Source organism: Danio aesculapii, chromosome 16, assembly GCF_903798145.1.
Source record: "Danio aesculapii chromosome 16, fDanAes4.1, whole genome shotgun sequence".
Classification (NCBI taxonomy): domain Eukaryota; kingdom Metazoa; phylum Chordata; class Actinopteri; order Cypriniformes; family Danionidae; genus Danio; species Danio aesculapii.
Window position 1 is genome coordinate 47,323,565 of NC_079450.1, and position 25,637 is coordinate 47,349,201.

The 25,637-nt window shown below is 35.9% G+C and overlaps 1 protein-coding gene across 1 annotated transcript; it reads left to right on the top strand.

The window, feature by feature from the left end:
* The first annotated feature begins 4,631 nt into the window (after positions 1 to 4,631).
* Positions 4,632 to 24,189, top strand: tnxba (tenascin XBa). The gene is made up of 15 exons (XM_056475733.1): positions 4,632 to 4,738; positions 5,681 to 9,641; positions 11,455 to 11,658; positions 12,214 to 13,263; positions 13,689 to 13,811; positions 14,331 to 14,474; positions 15,851 to 15,970; positions 16,602 to 16,757; positions 18,400 to 18,524; positions 18,602 to 18,734; positions 18,837 to 18,988; positions 20,607 to 20,703; positions 20,853 to 21,014; positions 21,090 to 21,253; positions 23,677 to 24,189. Exons 2-15 carry the CDS (start codon positions 5,792 to 5,794, stop codon positions 23,791 to 23,793), a joined length of 6,597 nt encoding a protein of 2,198 aa, XP_056331708.1. The 5' UTR covers positions 4,632 to 4,738; positions 5,681 to 5,791; the 3' UTR covers positions 23,794 to 24,189.
* The last annotated feature ends 1,448 nt before the right edge of the window (positions 24,190 to 25,637 follow it).

Below are 25,637 nucleotides of genomic sequence, written 5' to 3' on the forward strand. Positions count from 1 at the left end.
TTTACGCAGCGGATGCCCTTCCAGCCGCAACTCATCACTGGGAACCACCCATACACTCATGCACACACTCACATACACTACGGGCAATTTAGCTTATTCAGTTCACCTGCACTGGATGTCTTTGGACTTGTGGGGGAAACCGGAGCACCCGGAGGAAACCCACGCCAACACGGGGAGAACATGCAAACTCCACACAGAAATGCCAACTGACCCAGCCGGGGCTCGAATCAGTGACCTTCTTGCTGTGAGGTGAATGTGCTACTCACTGCGCCACCGTGCTGCCTTCCTTTAATATAATAAAAATTAAATAAGGTCAATAGATGTCTAATACAATCTCTAGTGGAAGCCATGAGTGTTTCTGTTCTTATATTCGTGTTTATTAATGCTTGGCAGTCTAAACTTTTGTTTATTATGGTAGTAAAGCTGCTTTGAATCATTTGGGGAAGGGAAGACATAAATAGGGGAGACTGCTAAGAGTTGAGGTGGAGAGAAACAGACCCAGGCTTTATGCTCTCATATTATTCTAATCTCTGAGAGCCGGTCCAACATAAGCAACACGGGGGGATTGGCCATCACATCAATGGGGCTCAGGTCAATGCTAGCCTTGTTTGTGCTGTCACCATTAAATTTCTCGTTATGTTTGAATCAGTAAAAGCTGAACAAATATGCAAAGTCAGAAATGCACATGTTTTGATTTGGAAAAAGCTCAAATGGTTTCCTCTATGGTTAATGCCTCTGAATCTGTTAACATCCCCTTCATTTACTTGTTATGCATATCTTTATTTATTTATTTATTTATTTATTTATTCTTCTATTTCTGCCATGGACTTTTTATACTTATAGATGTTAAAGTATATTAAAGAATTTAGATGACAACAAGATTTGATTCTCACATCCTTGCTAGAAACCCAACTTGGATAGTTCGACCAAAAATATAAATTGAGTCATGTTTTACCCCAGTGTTCTAGTGCACTTGCTTGTGTCACATAGTCCAGCCTGATCTCACGAGAAAACGTAAGTATTTAACATTTTGTCAGTTTAGTGGCTAATTCTGATTTGAGTTGTACGAAATTGTACGATTTTAAAAAGGAGGCATGGCACCTAACCCCACCCCTAAACCCAACCGTTATTGGGGATGAGCAAATCGTACTAAACTGTACCAATTAGATCATACGAATTCATACGAATTAGCCACTAAATCAAAAAGTTACGAATTGCCATGAGATTGTGTTGCATAGTCATATGCTAAGTGGGTAACACTTTACAATAAGGTTTATTAGTTAATGCATTTACTAACATGAACTAATCATGAACAACGCTTGTACAGCATTTATTAATCATAATTGAACATTTACTAATGCATTATTAACATCCAAGTCCATGCTTGTTAACATTAGTTAATGCACCGTGAGTTAACATGAACTAACAATGAACAACTGTATTTTCATTAACTAATGTTAACTAGCATGAACAAATACTGTAGTAAATGTATTGTTCATTGTTTGTTCATGTTAGTAAATGCAATAATAAACATTAACTAATGAACCTTATTGTAAAGTGTGACCGTTAAGGGTTATCTATTTATATTACAAGACTTGATTCTGATTTGTCGTGAGATTCCAAAGTATGTTATTTGAAGATAACCACTGAAAATAATAACATAGGCTCATCTAGATATTTCATAAATATTTAATATTTATATACTTGTCTGTCCAATAATATCCAGCTGCAGACCCGTAGACCCACACACGTTCCAGGCACACACAATAGCACACACGATCTAGGCAAACCATATATTATTACGACGGATGTTAATGTTAATAATGTCTTCTCGGATATCGTCATCAATACACGTTTATATATAGTTAATAAATAGTGTACACAATAAACCATAGTGTATTCTGTTTCACAAATATGGCGATCGAGACTGTGGTTTCTGATCGTGATTTATTATAATAGACTGAACAGTTTTTTATCAGTCATCATAGATGATCAGTCATTTTTCATCTGACAGAGTCAGTATAGCAGATACTCGTTTGTTGGCTTTGCTGACAGTTGTACAGGTTTGATTTATATAATGGATTCATTATAATGAAGGCAATAATAGGAAGAAAATAAAATTGGTGAAAGTGAAAAAAACTGTGTGGGAGAAAAAAAACAAAGTGATAGGAAAAGATATTTTAAAGTTTTTTGCGTTCTCTCGCAAAGATGTTTTCTGTTCCTGTTCACTTCATTCATGTAAACCCTCCCGTTTTTGCAGAAATTCTCCCATATTTTACCATTCTATCCCACTTTCTTTCCGTTAAAGCTGTGCGTCGATTGTTGCCTTTTATATGCAACCTCTGAATCAGTGAATGCATGTATAAGCGCTGACTGACAGACGAGCTCCGTACAATAAACCAATCCCAGATCAGCTTCTGTACACGCCATTTAAATATGGATGATAGTGGGATAGAATGGTACATGAATGAAGTGAACAGGAAGTGTTAGTGGAGATACAGTTTTGCGAGATAACGCAAAACATCTTTGTGAGGGAATGCAAAACCTTTGTGAGGGAACGCAAAAACCTTAGAAATATGTTTTCCTATCACTCACTTTTTTTTTTCTTCCACCAATTTTTTTCCCCACCATCACGTCCCTTCCGGGTCTCTGTACTCTAAATTGTTCACAGTCTAATGAATGGCCATCGCAGCATAGACGGTCTCCATCGCCATATTTGTGAAATTCGAAAAAAGAAAAAATAGAGAAAGATTGATCCGTCATTAACCATATACAGTTCACATCTGCCTAGATCGTGTGTGCTAGATTTTGTGTGCCTGAAACGTGTGTGGATCTGCAGCTGGATATATCTCTGATTGTGACACTGCTGTTATTTTACAGTTTGGTGCCATCTTGTGACTGAATAATATGTAGGTTAGTGTATGCTCCATTCAGCCATTTTCAGTTCTGTCAGCTTTCTGAGCTATCTATCTGATCTTTATATATAAGATATGTAATGGAATATATAATTATCTATTATAGATCAGCCATACCACCATGTTTCTCACAGACATGCTATTAACTCAGAAACTCTGAGGCTAACGAAATGTTTAAGCTTCCCATTAATAATGACTTTGTGGTGACGTTCGTGTGCATTCAATGTGTAAATACGATTTATCGCATATGACTTGAATGCACGATAAATCCTGGTCCCCTCGCTGCATATTTTGCATGTATCATTTGCATGTATTCTCTTGGTTTACATGCCTGATTTAGATAGTCAGCTTCTTATAAGAGCGATCCACAAAAGAACTGTATTCCGATTGACATTTTCCCTACAGATGTTTACTGCTCTCTACTTCCTGGCTCATTTGAAAACAAAGATTTGCATTACACTGTTTTCAGCATCATAGCAGAATACGTTGTGATGTCCATTTCACATGGCACACAAAGAATATACCAACATAACATACAAAATCTGTGTGTGTGTGTGTGTGAGGGGGTCATTACCAGGATTGGACACTGCCACCATTTCTCGTTAATAGCAAAATTACAAGCAAACACAAATATAACCAGAGTGTGTGAAAATATTTTCCACAGAAGTGAATATCTAATGTTCTATACAGTCAAGTGATGGCTCATAAATTCCCAGAAGTGCTTGTAAGTACACATTTGTTTTGTTAGGTGTGGATACAGCTCAATGCTTGGCACCGATTTGACTAAGAGGGTAAGATCAGGTCAGCTTCAGAACGGTGGTCTCTCTGATGTGGGATGGCTTTCGTGTGATATAGATATCCTACAGGAGAGGGCGCTAGTAAGCAGAGGCCACCCATCATGTACCATCACCTGACATGACAGGCTCCCTGTGTTCCACTGAATGATGTATTTAGCTGACGCTGAAACTTTCATCAGGTGCTAAAAGGAAAAGTACAAGCTTCTGTGGAATGTGTGTACATGGAGTTTAAACATTTCTTGAGTATTTAAAAATGAGCGGTAAAGGAAGTAATTAAAAGGTAGGAAAGGATTATTGTGTCAACAATTACTGAGTACTGGGGCTATAAACAGGTTACAAAAATGGAAAATAAATGTATATGTATAGGAAATATTTTATATAAATATGCTGAGTATTTGGTATGTACAGAATTTTTGGGGTTTTTTATTTATAATTTTTTTTCTTTATACACATTGACATAACCAGACTTTATTATCAATCCCATGTTTTTCCCAAAGATATTGTTTACATTAAATTTTTTTCCTTTGAAGTATATCAGTGACTTCTCTTTAGCATAAATAACACTATGCTAAATATATGTAACATCAAAGAAAAAACATAAATGACATCAAAGAAAAAAAGTTCATGTTTTATAAATCAAAATCTGATTCTTACAATTTTTACAAAAGTATGCCAATAATACCATAATATTTGGGTGAACTGTCTCTCTAAGTCAGTTGGAGTGTTAAAGATGTCTCTCTTGAAAGACCTCTAAAGAATTTAACATCAGGAGAGACCAATTTTGGAAAGCACCAATAAAACATTCAGAAGCATTAAGAGAATATGTTCAATGTAAACTGGCAAGGAGGCGGAGTGTGGAAAAACTTTAAGTATGGGGGCATTTGATTGCCCCGAGTCCTCTTGGCTACTGGAGCTCATGTTCACCATTGCTCCTTCTCCATTAATCTCAGTCAGTTACAGGACGTTCTCAATGCTGATGGAAGGAGCTTTTTTCAACACAGAACAGGACAGCAGCTCCAAACAAAGGTGAGAAAAATTCTACTACAAATTATTGTTGTTCAGTTTTTGTCAGGAAGCATTACATTTATTTTAAGCTGGCTGAGCGTTTTGCTTCATAAAGAAACTCAATGTAAGATTACATCAATTTATACATGATTAAAATATCAATGTATAAAAATATATAGTATATGTGTAGTAGAGAGATAAATAGATTGCTTAATAGCTAGACAGCTAGATAGATACACTGAAAAAAATATTCAAAGATGATTCCTTGGATTTACTAAAAAATGTTTATGTTAAGTGGTTGTAAACAATTTATTTGGGCTGAATTTAAATAAACAAATTAAGTTGAACATTATTAAATTTAATTTGTTTGTTTAAATTCAACACAAGAAAATTGTTTGCAACAGTTTTGCATGCAACACTTTTTTCAGTGTAGATAGATAGATAGATAGATAGATAGATAGATAGATAGATAGATAGATAGATAGATAGATAGATAGATAGATAGATAGATAGATAGATAGATAGATAGATAGATAGATAGATAGATAGATAGATAGATGTAACTTCACCTCCGGTTATTACAACATTTTTTAGATGCTTCTGTGGTGAGCATGTGGTGAGTTTTTTTTTTAAACTGGAGACTAGTCCTGGCTGTATTCATTGGCCTAAGCAAAGATTATGTAAGGGTTGAGTGAAAGACATACAGTCCCTGTAAGAGGTGGACAGTGCAGCTCTGTTGCTGTGGTACAGTCCCACTGCTGATAGGGGTTTTGAGGGATTTTTTTTATTCAAAAATGTAGTCTTGAGCCCAGCCCAGCTCATCTCAGCCTGATATATATTTAAAAGGTGTGTAATTTTAAACTTTTGCAAAAACTGAGGAGTAAATCAATTGGTGAATAAACAAGAACTGCAATGCAAAGACAAACTAATGGCAAATTAACTTTTTGTTTGTTTGTTTTTTAGGAATCAAATCCCTTATATCCCAAATACCAGTAGAATAGTTGGGGAAAACAACTTTTAAAATTTGAAATTTGGATTTAGGCTTTACATTATCAGTCCAGATCATTCATTTGTATGAATAAACTGGGCACATCAATCCAGTATAAAATGTTAATCTCATTAGTTTTTCTCATCATCATAAATGTGTCCTTTCTTCAAGGCACACTTAGTGAGAATAAAAATGACACTAGCAAAACCATAGACCATACCATTAGTCATAATATTTCCGAGCTAGTAACTACAACATTAACCACCAAAGTAAAACACCAAACTCATGCTTCTTCCTCAAAAACAAGCAACATCAATCAGACTATTCCATCCACTCCGAAGCCTGTTGTGGATGATGTCCAGAAATCTGTGCCTCTTCTTCAAGATACACTTAGTGCCAAGGAAAACGCTACTTCGAAATTAAGACTGAATGCACATGATGTGCATAAACCCTTAACCAGATTATCAAACACCAGAATAAAAAACCAAACTCAATCTACTTCATCAATAAGTAGCGGCATCAGTCAGACTCTCCCATCTCATACAAAACCTGCTGTAAATGGCAAACTTAATGAGAAGAAACATTCTACTGTAAGGTCAACAGCACACCCAGGTCGTGACATTCCAAAACTGACTCATTCTACGTGGACAAAATCGAGCAGCATTAACCAGACTCTTCCATCCACTAAAAAACTTGTTGCAGATGAAAGTACAATTACCGAGAAGAAAAATTCCACTGTAAAGTCACTTACCCAAACTATTTCTGTTCCAAAGACAGTGACTGACAAGAAAACCAAAAACCATACTCAGTTCACTTTCTCAAAAACTAGCAACATCAATCAACATCAAGACATTGTCCAGAAACATCCACCGTCTCTGCAGGACCCACATAGTCAAAAGAAAAACTCTACCATGAAGTCTCCAACCCAAACTATTAAAGCTGTGACTACTTCATTAGATAGCAAAATTAAGGACCAAACTCAATCTACTTCCTTTACATCTAGCAAAGTGAATCAGACTCTTTCGTCCTCTACAAAGCCGGATATTCATACCAGCCAAAAGCCCATGCAAGGTGTTCAAAACAAAATTAGTGAGAAGACAAATTCTACTAATAAGACAACAGTCAGTAATATTAATATTCAGAAACCAAAAACTTCTTTATTGAAGACCAAACTGAAAGAACAAACTCAATCTACTTCTTCAACAAGTCAAGTAAATCAGACTCTCACAACCTCTACAAAGCCCAAGGTGGACTCCATACACCAACCTGTCCAAAATGTACAAAACACAATTGGTGACAAGACAAATTTGACCACTAAGTCAACAGTCAACACTATTAAAGTTCAGAAAGCAGCTACTAAATCAAACACCAAACTGAAAGTACAAACTCAATCTACTTCTTCAACAACAACTCAGGTAAATCTGACTCTCCCATCATCTACAATGCCTGAGGTGGACTCCACACAGAAACCTGTCCAAAGTGTACAAAACACAATTGGTGGCAAGAAAAATTCTACTACTAAGTCAACAGTCAACACTATTTATGTTCAGAAAGCAGCTACTAAATTAAACACCAAACTGAAAGCACAAACTCAATCTACTTCTTTGATAACAACTCAGGTAAATCTGACTCTCCCATCATCTACAAAGCCTGAGGTGGACTCCACACAGAAACCTGTCCAAAGTGTACAAAACACAATTGGTGACAAGAAAAATTTTACTACTAAGTCAACTGTCAATACTATTAATGTTCAGAAACCAGTAACTTCTTTATTGAAGACAAAACTAAAAGAACAAGCTCAATCTACTCCTTCAACAAGTCAAGTAAATCAGACTCTCACTACCTCTAAAAAGCCTGAGGTGGACTCCATACAGAAACCAGTCCAAAGTGTTCAAAACACAATTGGTGACAAGATAAATTCTACTACTAAGTCAGCAGTCAACACTATTTATGTTCAGAAAGTAGCTACTAAATTAAACACCAAACTGAAAGCACAAACTCAATCTACTTCTTCGACAACAACTCAGGTAAATCTGACTCTCCCATCATCTACAATGCCTGAGGTGGACTCCACACAGAAACCTGTCCAAAGTGTACAAAACACAATTGGTGCCAGGAAAAATTCTACTACTAAGTCAACTGTCAATACTATTAATGTTCAGAAACCAGTAACTTCTTTATTGAAGACAAAACTAAAAGAACAAACTCAATCTACTCCTTCAACAAGTCAAGTAAATCAAACTCTCGCAACCTCTACAAAGCCCGAGGTGGACTCCACACAGAAATCTGTCCAAAGTGTACAAAACACAATTGGTGACAAGACAAATTCTACCACCAAGTCAACAGTCAACACTATTAATGTTCAGAAACCAGTTACTAAATTAAACATCAAACTTAAAGACCAAACTCAGTCTACTTCTTCAACAACTAGCCAAGTAAATCAGACTCTCACAACCTCTACAAAGTCTGAGGTGGACTCCACGCAGAAACCTGTCCAAAGTGTACAAAACACAATTGGTGACAAGAAAAATCATACTACTAAATCAACAGTCAACACTATTAATGTTAAGAAACCAGTAAAGTCTTTATTGAAGACAAAACTGAAAGAACAAAGTCAATCTACTCCTTCAACAAGTCAAGTAAATCAAACTCTCCAAACCTCTACACAATCTGAGGTGGACTCCACACAGAAACCTGTCCAAAGTGTACAAAACACAATCAGTGACAAGAAAAATTCTACTACTAAGTTAACAGACAATCTTATTAATGTTCAGAAACCAGAAGGTACATTATTAAAAAGCAAAATGAAATTCCAAACTCTCTCTAATTCTTCGAAAAACAGCATTATAGATCAAACTCCTCCACTCTCCCCTAAACCTGCTGTAGATGTTGTGCAAAAACCTGTGTCTCCTTCTCCAACAACATTTGGTGAAAAGAAAAACACTACTACCAAGTCAGTGAGCCACAATATTAATGTTAATGCTTCAAAGCCTGAAAACACTGAAGTTCAAACTCATTCAGCTTCTTCAAAACCTACTCGCATTAATCAGACTCTCTCATCCACACCAAAGCCTGCTGTAGATGTTAAGACACCTGGGTCTGCTCTAAAAGACACATTTGGTGCAAAGAAAAATTCCACATCCAAGTCAACAGCTCAAACTATTAGGCATAATGTTCCAACACTAACTACATTGTTAAATGTTAAACTGAAAAAACAGACTCATCCTACTTCTTCAAAAATGAGCCATGTCAATCAGACGCTCCCATTCACCACAAAACTTGTGGATGAAATCACACATAGAATGAAGAAAAATTCCACTGTCAAGGCAAGATTACAAACAATTAATATCAACGCTTCAAAGCCAGTAACTACATCATTACACACCAAAACGATAAACCAAACTCAATCAACATCTTTGAAAATAAGCAACGTCAATCAGACTCCCCCATCTACCGCTAAGCCTGTTGTGGATGAAATCAGCCTTGGCAAGAAAATAAATGTTACTGTCAAGTCAGCTTCTCAATCTATTGTTGTTAATGCATCAAAGCCAATAACTACACCACCAAACACCAAAACGAAAAACCAAACTAAGTCTAGTTCATCAAAAAATAATAGCATTAATCAGGCTGTCACATACACAAACCCAGCGATGGATGGCATACACAATCCAGATATAGACAAACTTGCTGAGGGTTCACCAATTAAAATAGTTATAACCGAGGGTTGCGTTCAGAGGAAGTCTCAGGGAGATGTAGGTAACATAACTAAAATACGAGAAACAGAGCTTAGTTTGAGTCCTGGATCTCCTCTGGTTATGACTCATCGAATTAACCTGGTACAAGGAACCTGCACTGGAGGCTGTGAGACGGACATGGCTGCACTGAGGGAAAGAATTGAGCTTCTTGAAAAGGAGATGTCAGCTATTAAACAAATGTGTAAGTACAAGCATAAATGATTTTTTTTTTGATGCCAGCAAAATATGTAAACGGCCAGTGAGCAATGCATTTTTTAAAGGTGCAATATGTAAGTTTGACACCCAGTGGTTGAACTAGGTATTGCACTCTTGGTTCAAAACACACGCAAGCGCAGGTTGCCAAGCCTAAAGGCCAATTTAAGGCTGATACAAGTCATGTTCTAAATAGCAACAGCACGCAATAGAAGGAATATTTTACATATAAAAGAGTTTTTGTTAAAACCAAAACCTAAAATTTGTATTTTTAGAAATGGCTTCTATTTTTTGCAGCTGACAATGATCACCTCAGGTACACCTCATGTGCTTTATTCAGGTTAAATGCTAATATTGTGAGTTTGAATGGCATTTTACTAGACATTTATTGCCATCTACTGAAAGCAGCAGCATAGTTCTCCTCAGATTTTGAAAATAAAATAAATTAATTAAAATTAAACTTAAAAACTGTGCAAGCCAACACATATCATTGTTTAATATGTACTAATTAGATTAGAAACCTTACCATTTTTGATAGAATGCAGTAAGTGCACTATTCTGTGCTTCTAAATGTCTGTATTTAAATTTCTGTCGTGTTTTGTCTGGTGCAAACAGCCAAATTGCTTATCACTGCAAATCTCATCATGTAGCGTGTTGTTAGGACACAGGGTGACAATGTAACCTGCTCACCTGATGTGTATGTTCATAATATTTATATTATTTGCTAATTAATAACCACCTCATGTAGAACTCTGAATCTGCATCTCATTTCGGAGTCTGCTACTTTGGGAGACTTCCAGACTGAATGAATGAAATATGCTGTTTCCATCAAGGCTGAAATTTAATTGGCTAAACTGGCATTGGGCAGGTTAAAGGTACCAAAGACAGACGCACATTTTCAAAGCAGAATATCTGACTTTAGCATTGTTTTTCAGATAAACAAGAATGTTCACATAGCATGTTTCCTAAATATCTGCAAACATATGATATTTTTATGCTATAGAAGAGTCAAAAACTTACATACAACACCTTTAAAACAAAAATGCACTAATGTAAATAGCAACTTACTCACTTACCCCAATTTGATGATTTGCTACAAGACTGTTGTAATGCTTAGTCTGATAGCTGTGACTTGTGTTTGTCAAGATAAAAAATTATGAGAATTTACTTACTCCACCTTTATTGGAAATGTTAAAAAATATTATAAATCAACAATGTGTTATGACAATGTACAGTTGAGGTCAGAATTATTAGCCTTCCTTTAATTTTTTTTTTCTTTTTTAAATATTTCTTAAATGATGTTTAACAGAGCAAGGAAATTTTCACAGTATGTCTGATAATATTTTTTCTTCTGGAGAAAGTCTTATTTGTTTTATTTTAGATAGAATAAAAGCAGTTTTTAATAAAAAAAATCATTTTAAGGTAAAAATTATTAGCCCCTTTAAGCTATATATTTTTTTATAGTCTACAGAACAAACCATCATTATACAATAACTTGCCTAATTACCCTATCCTGCCTAGTTAACCTAATTAAACTAGTTAAGCCTTAAATGTCACTTTAAGCTGAATAGAAGTGTCTTAAAAATATCTAGTAAAATATTATTGGCAAAGATAAAAGAAATCAGTTCTTAGAAATGAGTTATTAAAACTATTATCTTTTAGAAACGTGTTGAAAAAAATCTTCTCTCCGTTAAACAGAAATTTGGGAAAAAATAAACAGGGGGGCTAATAATTCAGGTGGGTTTCAACTGTATATACATTAGAACTGAATGAACTGGTAATTTCGCTGTATCTGTCTTCAGGTGTTCCGTGCTCAGGACAGCAGTGCCCTAAAGACTGTAGTGGCCAGGGCAAGTGTGAAGAAGGAAAGTGTGTTTGTTTCCAGGGCTTTAGTGGCCCAGACTGCAGTGGTAAAGCATGCCCCTCTAACTGCAACAAAAAAGGGAAGTGTGTGAAGGGAAAGTGTGTGTGCCAGACTGGCTATACAGGCATAGGCTGCAGTAAAGGTAAGTCCGCATTATACACATATAAGAATCCATCACATTTTCATTTCACAGTTAAAAGTTTGGAAATTGTGTTGATGTTGTATATTTCACGAATAGAAAATGAAAGGGGGAAATTTAACTCATATTCATGCAACAGTTTTTCACACAATGAAAAACAATTGCTAACCGAGACAGTCAAACCTACCTCCAAAACCACAGGAAATTGCTATAAATACAGTCAATGTGATCAGTCTCAGTGTGAGGAAACAACAGAATGTTGTATATACTGTATGTTAAACAGCTTTTTCATGATGTTTTGTTGTTGTTGTTGTTGTTGTTGTTGTTTTTAAAGTTGTATAGCTTAACAGTTCATGGTTCCATACTATTTTAATTGTAAGGAAAAGAGAAAGATGTACGTAGATACAACGATAAACATAATTGATGCTGTAATATTTCATTTGACATGGAGGAAAGGAAATCATAATTTTGTAATCATAGGATGGTGTGATACATTTTAATTACAGGTTGAACTATTCATTTAAGAATGTAAGTCTCACTTTAAATGGTTTTTCTTAGCTATTGACGAGAAGATCACAGTAACCGTTGAAACTGTGACTATGAAGATGTCCAGTGCCATGCCAGACACTAAAATTGTGAAGACAAGGCCAGACAAGGCAATTTTGGTGAAAGAGACAGTTACAAAGGTCACGAAGAAGCACACTACAGCCAAGCCAACAGGAAAGCCAAGTCCCACCGTCTCCACAGATAAAGTCCTGTCCCATCCCACAGAGAAAGACAAGATAATTAAGACCATTGTGCAACAGTCCGAAGGCATGAAACTTCAAGAACAAACAAAGGGTAAAACAAAAGTCATAAAGTTGGGTTCAGACAAGCAAGCACAAACTGATCTAAGCAACAAGAACCATAATGCTAAAGATGAGCCTACCTATCAGAATGTGACTCAAAGATCTGTAAAGAAGAGTAACGGAACTTCCAAAATTCTGGATAATTTGTTTAAAGGATCAATGAATGTAACTCAGTCCAAGACAAAGATCACTACAAGAACTGCAGGAGATCAAGGGGGAGAAAGCAAGACCAATGTTGTCTCTACTGAAAAAGACAAGAAGTTGTTTTATGGCAATGTAACAAAAGTTCAAGCTGAAAAGAAGTCTGATAAGCATGAAATTGATGCAAGTGTTGAATCCAAAACTCATATGAAGCATTTCAATAAAACTAGCAGCAGATTATCTGTCATTGGGTCAGTTGAGGTTCATAACATCACTTCTACTGGCTTCATTATGTCTTGGGAAGCACCTCGAGACAAGTTCAAGAACTTCACTGTCACAAGAAGGGAAATCAAAGCAGGAAATGAAGATTCTGAGAAAATCCATGAAGCAGTAGAAAATGTAACAGATGCTGAAAGGCCTGGATCCAACAGAACCTTGACTAAAATACACAGTAGCAAATCTGAAGGAAACACCGTGAAAAAGTTTTCGCAAATTCTAGCTGGTACAGCTCGATCGTATCATTTCAAAGGCCTTCAACCTCAAACTCAGTACTCAATTTCCTTGTTTGGCTCTGGTCCTGGCATGCGATCCAAGATTCACCGCATTACATTATCCACAGGTAGGTTCCCATAATTCCTGCTTTGGTTTACACCAATTTATTCCAGCAAAGAGCATTTACTCTCTAGTGGTGCATTGGCAGTATTTGAGCATGCTCCAACCTCTCATGAATGCATGGAATAAAGTACCTTAAACATTTAAAATATTGATGTTGGCAAGACTTGCTTACTCTATTTAAGTCATAAATTCGAGGCACAAGTATAAAACGGTCTTTGAATATCTTTGACTCTGGTCTTTGAATTTTGAATTTCCAGTGCTAAAATTAATGATGTGTGCTGTGTATTGGTGAATGGTGATGCTTAACGTTAAATAATTTTAGAAGTAAATGCACCAATTCATTACTAGGGTAATATGGTATATTTATATGAGAATATAAACGTTTCAGAACTCTAAAATATATCATTGCTATTTTTCACCCTTTTTTAGGCCCTGAGCCGCCCACTGACCTGGTGTTCAGCAACATAACAGAGACTTCCTTTTCACTGTCCTGGGCAAAACCTAAAAGCATCGTAGCAGAATTTAAAGTCAAATACATCAACACTGTGACTGGTACTGTAAATCTATTTAAATGAATCATTTTCATAAGATGGTGATAACACGTTTAACAGTCATGAGTTTCAAATCTTTGAAAGTTTTGATATTTGCATTTAAAATATATGTACATTTACAAAGCTATAGTTTGTATTATACCATATTTGCTTTAAACTACAAATAAACTAGTTAAAGCTTATGTGAGGGGTTTCTAATGGATGGGACAGTAAATTTGACATTGTTCTCTCTTCTGGCTGCCAAAATTCTCTCTATTTAATTTTCTCTATTTCTTTTTCTTTTTCTGAAAGTCATTATGACATTATTGTGGAGTTTTTCTTCAGTTATTTGAGCAAGTTGGAATGCAAAAAAATATTTGTAATATTCTACCATTCACTGCACTCTTCCCACTTATGATGACTTCCGCTGCTGAGAAACTGAAAAATGTTTTATGGGTGTATTATACAATCAATATACGTGAGTACACTCATGCAGATATGTCACAATGTCATTTTAAAATGCCTTATCATTTCCCTGCAGGCGAAAGTGGCTCCATGTCTGTTGACTCCCAGCTGTCTCATGTTCTCCTGTCTAAGCTCGCTGCTGGCACCACTTATGACATTACTGTGAGCTCAGTCCTGGAGACACTCGAGAGCGAGCCAGTCATAGCTTCAATCACCACAGGTTTGTATAATAATGAATCAAAGAGCTACAAACAGAAACATTACAAAATTTTATTTGATACAAAACATCCTGAAAGTAAAGTTGAACAATAAGACAAAGGTACAAGATTGTGTACTTAATTACTTAATATGGAAAGAATTTCACAGCTTGAGTCAATGTATTAATTAGCACAACAGTCAAAAAACTGCTGGATGTGAGATGTTATTACCTTATATGATAATAAATAATGGTACATTGGGATATAGAAGGTACTTGTATTTCATTCTTTTCACATTTCATGTTGCAGCCTTGTGTTAATCAGCTTTAAATGATTTATTATATCTCAGCAATCTACACTGCATGTATACACAGCATATAATGACTAAGCAAAAATTACATTCATGAGAACTATTTGTTAAAAGGGAAAGACTAAAATAATTGCATTTCATAAGTATTCATTTACTGTACTTGAAGGGTTAGTTCACCCAAAAAAAAATCATTAGGATTCTGTTATTAATTACCCTCATGTAGGGCACATAAAAGTTTTTGGATCTTTGTATGATTACAGTGGAACTATGGAATGTTTTTTGGGGATTATTGTGTCCTGTGACTGTTTCTGTCTATAGAGTATGAGGGAGCTCTCTGATTCATTTAAAATAATTTAAGTTGTGTTCTGAATGAAATGTCAAAACAAAATTAATAACAAAATCCTATTTTTTGGTGAACTAATTATTTAAATTACCACTTATTTAAAGCACCATTAAATAAACTTTGTATGTCTGCATTTGAGGGTTTTCTGCCCTTATTCTCTGTAGATACACATATATCAGGTTGGATGGGGATTGTTGCAAATGGATGATTTTGGACTTCTCCAGAGATAATTGACTAGGTCCAAGTTTGACCAATGGCTGGTCCACTAGAGGACGTTAGAGCTGTCCCTATTCCACTCTTGCTTAGTGTGATTGTCCTGCTAAACTATGCACTTTCAGCCAGTCTGAATTTCATTCACCTTTCCTTCTTCCCTGCCACTATGCCTTATATTTTAGACTGTATTATGCAGGTGTTGAACAGGGCCTTGTTTGACTCATGAACCTTCATCGGGCTAGAGAATCCTGTTCTTCTTTGCTTAATGTTCATGACAAGGTTTTAATATTTTTACTAAGGAAAAGCTTGAGTATGGCCACAGATCTGTAATGTTGCACTGATTTTTGTCCTTCTATAAGTTGTGCTGATTGCTCAGATTGGCCAGGAGACAAGCTATAAGAAGAGTTCTAGTTTTTTCAAATGTCTTTCGTCTATCCAAATTGAAGATAAAGAAACATCTTTGATGATTTTCATTATGCAAACTATTTGTTTTACACTTACTGATTACTATTTCATTTTTCTCTTAATCCTAGTGCCAGATTCTCCTACTGAACTAAAGGTAGTGAACATCACAGACACTAAAGCTTTGTTGGTATGGAAACCGTCTAAATCAAAAGTGGACAGCTATATCCTAAGTTATGGGACTACAAAGTGTAAGTGAAGTTGAACGTTTTCTTAAATTCTCAACTGAACTGTCCAACATAGGATCATTCTGAAAACTTAGCCCATATACGTTTCTGGAGACGCTAATTCTGTAATATTTCTGTAATAATTCTGTAGTATTGCTGCATTTCATTTTTTAAATGATTGTTACAGGGCGGTATGACGCCATTCCTTTTCGCGCTTACCAGCTGACCGCTTACCTCCGTATGGACAGCTTTTTATACTTAGCCCACCATGTACGTCGGCGGACTCGAGACGCAGAGAGAGGAGAGGAGTTGACCACGACGACAGGGTTTGAGTCAATCAATAAAATTGGTTGGGTTTAGGGAAGGAGGAGTGTGGGTCACTCGACCGGCTAGTCAAAGAGTCAGTTAACAGCGGTCTCTGGTGGATTTACGCGAGAACAGCAGGCGCGATTGGCATTTGCGAGAGAAATTCGAGATCTCAAAAAGCGCACACAGCAGCCTCTCATGGATTCATGAAAACAAAAATCTTCAAAAAAACATACCCCCTGGACTGTCTTCAGAAATGTATATAGAGGTACGTTTTCAGAATGAGCCTGGGTTGGAACTGTCTTGACTTATTAAATCTGCTTTTCTTTTCTTTTTTCTTGCTTTCTAGCTCCCAATGTAACTATTACAGTTACTTTATCGGGCAGTTCTGTGGAGCACCAGCTTAGAGCACTTCAAAGATCTTCTTTATACATGGTGAAAATGACAAGTCAAGTCAACAGGCTCCAGAGTAGCTCGGTCTCTACAGCTTTCACAACAGGAAGTGGTGAGTAAACAGTCATGGTGGTATGTAAAAGCATTTTATTGGTACACTTTAAAAATAAGTATTCATTAGTTAGTGTATTTGCTAACATGAACGAACAATGAACAATTCTTGTACAGCATTGAAGAATCCTAAATAACATTAGTTAAGGCACTGTATGTTAACTAGTACTAACAGTGAGTCATTTTATTTTCATTAGCTAACATTAACAAGGATGAATACTGTAATAATGGTATTGCTCATTATGTTTAAGTTAGTAAATACATTGACTAATATTATTACGGCTGTCAGGAGTAGGTGATTCTGATTGGTTATTTTCAAGGTTAGACATTCCAAAGTATGTTATTACATATAACAACCTCTGAAACTAATAGCAGGTTCCTTCCAGAACTTTGAATCATCTTGACCATCAGTGAATACATTCACATCGATATACATACATACATACATGCTTGTCTGTCACACCACAGTTTTAAACTGTTTGGTGCCATCTTGTGAGTGAATAATATGTAGGTTATCGTATGCTCCATTCAGCCATTTCTGTTGTTTAACGTAACAATGTTTATTGTCAAATTTGTACATTTTATGGCAATTATTAATTCATTAATTCATTTTTTTTCAGCTTAGTCCCTTTATTAATCCGGGGTCGCCACAGTAGAATGAACCACCAACTTATCCAGCATAAGTTTTTACGCAGCGGATGCCCTTCCAGCCGCAACCCATCACTGGGAAACATCCATACACAATCACACACACACACACATACACACACACACACACACACACACACACACACACACTCATACACTACGGTTAATTTTAGCTTACCCAATTCACCTGGATCACATGTCTTTGGACTGTGGGGGAAACCGGAGCACTCGGAGGAAACCCATGTGAACACAGGGAGAACATGCAAACTCCACACAGAAATGTCCACTAAAAGTGTAAAGTGGCCACTAAATGGCCAATATTAAAATCTAATGTAATTTTGTTAATAGTATTGGAAACTATTAACTAATAATCTATTAACTCTATTGTTTCAAAACCTAAAAATTACATGCAATAAAAATTTGAAATCGTCGTCACAGTGGCACAGTAGGTAGCACAATCGCCTCACAGCAAGAAGGTTGCTGGTTGGGTCAGTTGGCATTTCTGTGTGGAGTTTGTATGTTCTCCCTTTGTTCGTGTGGGTATCCTCTGTGTGATCCAGTTTCTCCTACAAGTCCAAAGACATGCGGTACAGGTGAATTGGGTAGGCTAAATTGTCCGTAGTGTATGTGTGTGAGTGAGTGTGTATGAGTGTTTCCCAGTGATGGGTTGCGGCTGGAAGAGTATCCGCTGCATTAAACAAATGCTGGATAAGTTGGTTGTTTATTCACTGTGGCGACCCATGATTAATAAAGGGACTAAGCTGAAAAGAAAATGAATGAATGAATGAATGAATGAATGAATGAATGAATGAATGAATGAATGAATGAATGAATGAATGAATGAAAATGCCAAAGCATTCTATTCTGATATATTACAAAACTTTGCAAAATCACCTGATATCTATAGTTTTACACATTGATTAAGAAGTCAAAACAGATTTTTTGTCAAAGAAAGTCCTCCTGTCCACCATTCCATGCATGTATTTTTTTTCCAGGGGTGAAGCTTCAGGTTGTGACTCCTGATGAGGTGACCTTTCACTCAGCTGTGATTTCATGGAAGGCTCCCCGTGTAGCTTTCAAAAGCTATAGGCTCACATACCAGCTCAGCGAGGAAGTCAAGGTGAATACATCAGTAACACCTGAGACAAATTTAGCAGCCTTCCCACAGCTTACCGGACCCCTGTTTTGAATTAACAGGAGCTGATTTTAAATCCATCTGTGACTCATTATGAGCTGACTGGACTGGCGGCTTTCTCAAACTATACTCTGAAAATAGACGGAGAAAGAGATGGGCAGTACATCAGTTTTGTCTCTTCTGACTTTACAACTGGTATGTAAAGTTGCTTTTTCAACTTTTTCAACTACTTTAACTCCAGGTCTGACGGTGTTGTATTTTTCAGAGATTTAACTTTCTTTCCTCTTCCCACTGTAGCCCAGCTTCCACACCCATATCCCACAGACTGCTCAGAGGTGCAGATCAATGGGATGAAGGAGTCAGGAGAGGCTGAGATCTACCCTGAAGGGAGGAATGGAGAGCCAGTCAGGGTGTACTGTGACATGGAGACAGATGGAGGAGGCTGGACAGTAAGAAACAAAAGCCTGGATTGCGCAATTTAAAAAAATGGTGCTAAATTAGGTGGCTCATCATTGGGGAACCACTTAAAGTTTTGCACACCTATATCTTTAAAGATGGTGCTATGCATCATCTTAACCATCACAAATAACCACTAAAGTACCATTACTGATACTGTATAGCACTGAAATTGTTTCCTCTATAGCCGTGTTAAATAGCATATCAACTACCACAAAGAACCGCTGAAGAAACATTTTTTTTGTAATTTAGTCATTGCTCTCCAGATTAAATTTACATTGGAGCATGTATTAAATGTCTGGATCCTTTAAAATGCCAAAAGTGTTTTCATTCATTCATTCATTTGTTTTGTTTTGGTCCCTTTATTAATCTGGGGTTGCCACAATGGAATAAACCGCCCTAAAGTGTTTTTATTAACTATTTAAATGCAGGTTTATTATAGGGTACAGTGTCTCATTTAGACCTACTTTTTTATAGTACACTAAATTATATACAATATAATAAAAATGGTACTAAATAGCACTAGAAGTGGTTCCTTCGAAGAACTGAAGAACTAATACTGGTACTATATAGCACTTAATGTGGTTCTCCTATATGATTATGAGCCAAAGTACCAAATTGCAACTGAGTAGCATCTCAACCACTATAAAATAATTGTGGAAGAACCCATTTTTGTGTGTATTTTATTTAAAGTGAGAGAGCTGCTGTGGAAAAAAATATATACTTATTATCTAACACTGGTTGATTTCTAATTGCTGCAATAGCGTCAAACTCTCCTGATATTTTTAAATCAATTACAAAAGAATAAAATAAAGCTTATTTCTTTTGGTACTTTGAGCAGATTACCATACAATAGGGTATATGCTGAAGTATGCAGAAGGAATTTAAATTTTTTAGTAACCTGGGTCAAGTGCTTCTGGAGAATTGTGTGCCATTGCAAAATCACCAAGTTTAAGGTCTGTTTTCTTTAAAAATTAACACTCTTCACTGCCCCATTCCTATATGATTTTAAGTGGGTCTCAGAATGTACATGAAACACTGCATTAAATTACATTTTTCTGTGCCATGTCTTTAAAATATTACAATTTATTTTACCCCAAATATTTTTAATTGAGTTTCTGTGCTCGCCTGCTGATCCTGACAGCTTGTGCATGTAAACGGCATTTTATCTGTTTTTACGCTTGAACAACTAAATGAATGCTAAAGTCTATTTAACTGATTCTATTTTAATTACATTACAACATCGATGCTGTAAAAGAAACTGTATAAAATTTTTAAAGTCACATTAATCGTTCACCGGAAGTTTATCGGTATGGGAAGAAACACTAGCTCTGCATATACCCTATTGTGTCCTCTTCATGCTCTCAGTTGTTTCCAATGTTTTGATTACTGAGTTTATTTACCAATTCCACTATAAAGTGACTGTCACACAATATATTTATATAATTTTTACCAAAAAATGTAATCGTTTTAATATGTTGATTTAAATGAGAAGAGTCACATAAGTTTGTACGTATATCATGTCTATGTAAAAATGTTTTTGTGACATATCATGTACATGTGTATTACATGTTCAGATGGATTTGAGTAAGACTTGTTTTGCAAATTCAGGTTTTCCAGAGAAGAATGGATGGATCCACCGATTTCTTTAGGAGCTGGAGAGACTATAGTAAAGGCTTTGGTCTCCTAAGCGGAGAATTCTGGCTTGGTGAGATTCTCCACTGAGATTGTATTTTATTTTTTAAAAACACAACACTAATTTTTTTTTTTTAAATACCCGAGGTAGTCTCACCTAAAAAGATATCAGCTTAACTCCTTGAGCATTTAATTAAATTACACCTCTTCCCCTCTCCTCAGGAAATGATGTCCTTCACACTCTCACCAATCTTGCAGCAATGAGCTTGCGGATTGACCTGCGTTCAGGAAATGACACAGCCTTTGCTCATTATGCAAACTTCAGCATTAGCTCGGAGGCTAATCACTATGCAATTGACCTGTCTGGATACTCTGGCACTGCTGGTAAGAGAGAAAAAAAATCTAAAGTTTTAGGAAAAACTGTTTTTAAGATTTTTATAAGATGTTGTCTTTTTCTAGGTGATTCCATGAAATATCACAAAGGCCGGCCATTCTCTACGAGAGACAAAGACCCAGACAAGCTTAGCATCCACTGCGCTAAGGCCTACATGGGAGGATGGTGGTATAAAAACTGCTACAAGGCTAATCTCAACGGCCTCTACGCCTCTTACTCAGACAACAAGGTACTGCAGCAGCAAACTGGAGCATTTCTGTAGCTTGAACATGGAAGTGTGACTTTTCAGACACACATTTCCCATGACCACTTAACTTCAAAATGAAAATCAAAAGCATCTGCTAAATGACTAAAGGTAAAAGTCATTTATCTTAGATTTAGAACAATAATAATGGCCCAATTTTGGCATCATCCAACCTTCACAGAAAAACCATGTGAGCTTAATTTGTGCAGTCATGTAAAATACACATGTGAAGTTTCTAAAACACATGTTAAATGTGTGATTTGGGAATTTTTTTATGTAAAACCCAATATCTGTTTTATGTGACTCATGTGTAATTTCACACGCAAAGCTTATTTATATTGTTTTTAAGGGATTTGACTGTTGTTGTGATTTGAACAATGGGTGGAAGGATGCAAAAATTAGTCACTTTATTAAACTCATCTTTATTTCTAGAGCGCTTTTTACAATGTATATTATTTCAAAGCTTTCCCAGTGATGGGTTGCAGCTGGAAGGGCATCCGCTGCGTAAAACATATGCTGGATAAGTTTCCGGTTCATTCCGCTGTGGCGACCCCAGATTAAAAAAGGGACTAAGCCAAAAAGAAAGTGAATGAATTATGTCAAAGCACATACTGTACATGAACATACTGTAAATGAAGTAAAGACAATATTTCAAATCGTTAAATTAAAAAACTGCTTTCAGTTCAGTTTAGTATAAATGTCACTGCTGTAGATCAGTTCACTTTAATTCAGATCAGTATAATGCAAATGTCACTGCTGAAGGCCGATCCACCAAAGAGCAACCCCACCAGTTTATCTCATAGAGTGTGTCATAGAAAATGACAACCAACATCCCAATTGAAAGAAGCAAGTTTAATTTTTTATTAATTTTTTTTTATATCTGTGATGCTGACCACTAGAAGCTCAGAAGTTCTACTATACACATCATTCTGCATGATGAAACGAAAGAGAGATATTGGTGATGCTAAGGGGAATTATTCAGTTGAGGTTTGTGAAGCATATCGTATGTGATGGGTTTTTCTGACAACAGGACGTTGTGCAGTATATCTACACAATTGTTTCTGAAAGTCAAAACAAAAATTTAGGAGTCAAAATCACATAATCTGACAAGAGTTTCCTTATTTTCAAAACTACCAAATAGGTTGTTTGTGCAAGCATTTTTTTATTTAAAATAATGACAGTGCATGTGTTGTCATAAAATTGCATATGACTGGTGTAACCAATGAAAATTTGGCACATGATTTAGACTTCATTCTCCATTAAAGACGAAAACCTCTTAGCGTCCACTGTGCTGAGGCATACATGGGAGGATGGTGGTATAAAAACTGCTAAAAGAGAAATCTCCAAGCCTCTTATTACACTTACATTTATTCAATTAGCAGATGCTTTTGTCCAAAGTGACTTACAATTGAGGAGGCATTCAGCAAATCAATAAGAAGAGGTAATACACACAATCAGTGCTTATTATACAAAGAAACTCTTAGTGCTCAGAGAATTAAGTGCTAGAGAGAAGAATGTTTCTACAGGTGGTTTGTCAAACCCACTCACCTGTGTGAAGCACATTTGTATGCACAAGTTATTTTCATTATGTTGTTGTTTTCTAAGAGATATGGAGGGATTGTAAGAAAGTGTGTTGTGCAAATGTGCAAAAACTGGTGCAAGTGTCGGTTAAAGTATCAGACAAATGAAAGAGTGTGTTTTATACAGGTGGTTTGTCAAACCTACTCACCTTTGTGAGGCACACATTTTGATCATGCATAAATGATCTGTGATTGAAACGATGATTGTTGTGCTACTATGACACAATGCTCTACCATTTGAGCTACATAAATCACACATTTTAGCATTGATGAAATCACATATTTGATTTATGGCTTACAGATTAGAGAACTAATTAGAAACTCTCTTACTGTATATGTCATATTTCAGGTCACAAACAACCTATATAGTCCTACAACATAAGTTGAAGGATATGGGGAATCTGACAAACTGACTATCATCTCAGTGTAAAAATATCCAACACAATCAAACTTTTTGATTTAGTGGCTAATTCGTATAAATTGGTACAATCTCATTCATACAATTCAGTACGATTTGCTCATCCCACAATAACGGTTCAGATTAGGTGTCATGCGTCCTTTTTAAAATCGTACATTTTCATACGACTGAATTAGCCACTAAACTGACAAAACCTGAGATCAGGCTGAAATATCATGTAGTCTGAATGGCCACTGTCCTTGCTTTAGGACACAGTTACCTAGAAGCTTCTAGTGCACTTGTAACTGTCTTTGTTTGAGCCAAAGTCTTCAGGACAATGACCCTCCAGTATAGAATCTGCACACCCCCGGTATGGGTGGAGTCTCAAGTTGTCCACCAATTTTTCATTTTTGTTTCGTCTTGTTTTTCAGGGAGTAGTGTGGATTGACTGGAAAGGCAAAGATGCATCCCTGCCATTTGCTGAAATGAAGCTTCGACCTTCCAATTTTAGTCAAACAACCTCAACAACTCCAACAGCCCAAGGTTAAACCTGCAGAGTGAATAATGCACAAAGTGCAAATACACTGTACAAACTTCTACACTGCTACTTCATTGTATATAAGTTGACAACATGCATACAGTTTTTAAATAACTTTATTGTGTAGCTTTGCAAATCGCATTCTTCACCATATAACACTTCAAGTTTCTTAGAAATGTTATGTAGACTTATGCATGTGTCAATGTTCTTGTGTTCAATTATCTATCACTGATCTTACCATTCCTCCTACTGAAATAACTGCACTGTTTTGGTCTGTTGTTACTTTTTTGGATACTTCATGTTATTTCACGTCTCTTTATATTACTATTACTCCTGTCTACTAATTTGTTTTACTTTTATTGTTTCAAGATGTGTAGAGAAAATGAATAAAACAATGTAGTAATCAGTCCTTGGTTCACAAAATGAGTATTTGCTTTCTATTATTATTATTATTATTATCATTAGTAGTAGTAGAAGTAGTGGAAGAAGTAGTAATAGTATTACATAATAAAAAAATGTTGGGTGTTTTAACCCAATGTTTGATCAAACCCAACAGTTAAAAAAAAAGTATAATTAAAATTTAATGGAAAACGTAATCCAATGTTGGGATTAGCAGCACTGAGTTGCTAGTTAAAAATTAGATGCATTTAGTACCCAGCATTTTTATTTTTTTTTTTTGAGTGTATTAATTTGCCATATTTATTATGTATGTGTGCTGTTATTAATATGATTTCTATAATATACTGTAATATTATACAGCCCAAAATAATTTTGCATAAACAGAAGTGATATCTTTTTTAATGATTCAAATAACTTGTGTGTAAATGTCAAAAAATAAAATGACAAAATATGAGTTCAATAATGTTATGCTATCATTTAGGTTAACAGCTTATGTAAAACTGAAACCATGTACTTTCTCTGGCCAAATGATAATAGTAAATTTATATTTTAAATTATTACAAACTTCTTGTTGTTAAATGGGTAAAACGTAGTTGTTTAAAAATGCTGGCAAAGCATCCATTTTTTTAACTATGGTATTTTAATAAGTCATAAGATGATTACATTTTAATATTCTTGACAAAAATAATAATGGTAAAAAAAATATTTATTAGTTTATTTTTATTTATTCATTCATTCATTCATTTTCTTTTCGGCTTAGTGCCTTTATTAATCCGGGGTCGCCACAGCGGAATGAACCACCAACTTATCCAGCACGTTTTTACGCAGCGGATGCCCTTCCAGCCGCAACCCATCTCTGGGAAATAGTTTATTTTTATTTAAATCTTTATGCTTAAAATCTACTCTTTGCTTTGTCAAACATCTGTATAAAGATTCAACAGATCAGCACAATTGAACCATGAGTGAATTATCACACTGAAACTTCTGTTTACAGGCAAATTCTCTTCCAAATGTCTACGTAGAGCTAAAATGCCAGCTGAAGCAGACTGGTTAAACAGTAACTCCATTCCTGTCACAGGGCTGAAGGATTAAGACTGTGGTTTGGCTATAGACTAGATTCCGCCATACCTGACACTATACTTCTTTGACTGGCTTTGCCGGGTGGTAGCTGTATTTCTCTATATTCCTGAGCTAATGCTGAATCACTGCTTTATTTCCAATGAATGAGGTCTTTCCATCCAACGGCTTGTGGCAATATATCAGCATGGAGCTCGGCAGTAAAGGTTATACAATAGCACTCACAGTAACTTAGTGTTAGGCTCCACTAAATATATATACGCACTTTCTTTTTTGACTAAATAGAATCTTTGTTGGTCAAATGGTGATTTGGTATCCTGTAATGTCATTCATCAAATCGTGATGTTAGTGGTTCATACTTCTTGGTTTGAGAGTAAC

Coding starts and splice junctions, on each gene's coding strand:
- tnxba (XM_056475733.1), top strand. CDS start 5,792: ATGAATAAACTGGGCACATCAATCCAGTATAAAATGTTAATCTCATTA. Junction 15,971..16,601: donor AAGTTATGGGACTACAAAGT/GTAAGTGAAGTT, acceptor CTTGCTTTCTAG/CTCCCAATGTAACTATTACA. Junction 18,525..18,601: donor AGCTCAGCGAGGAAGTCAAG/GTGAATACATCA, acceptor TTGAATTAACAG/GAGCTGATTTTAAATCCATC.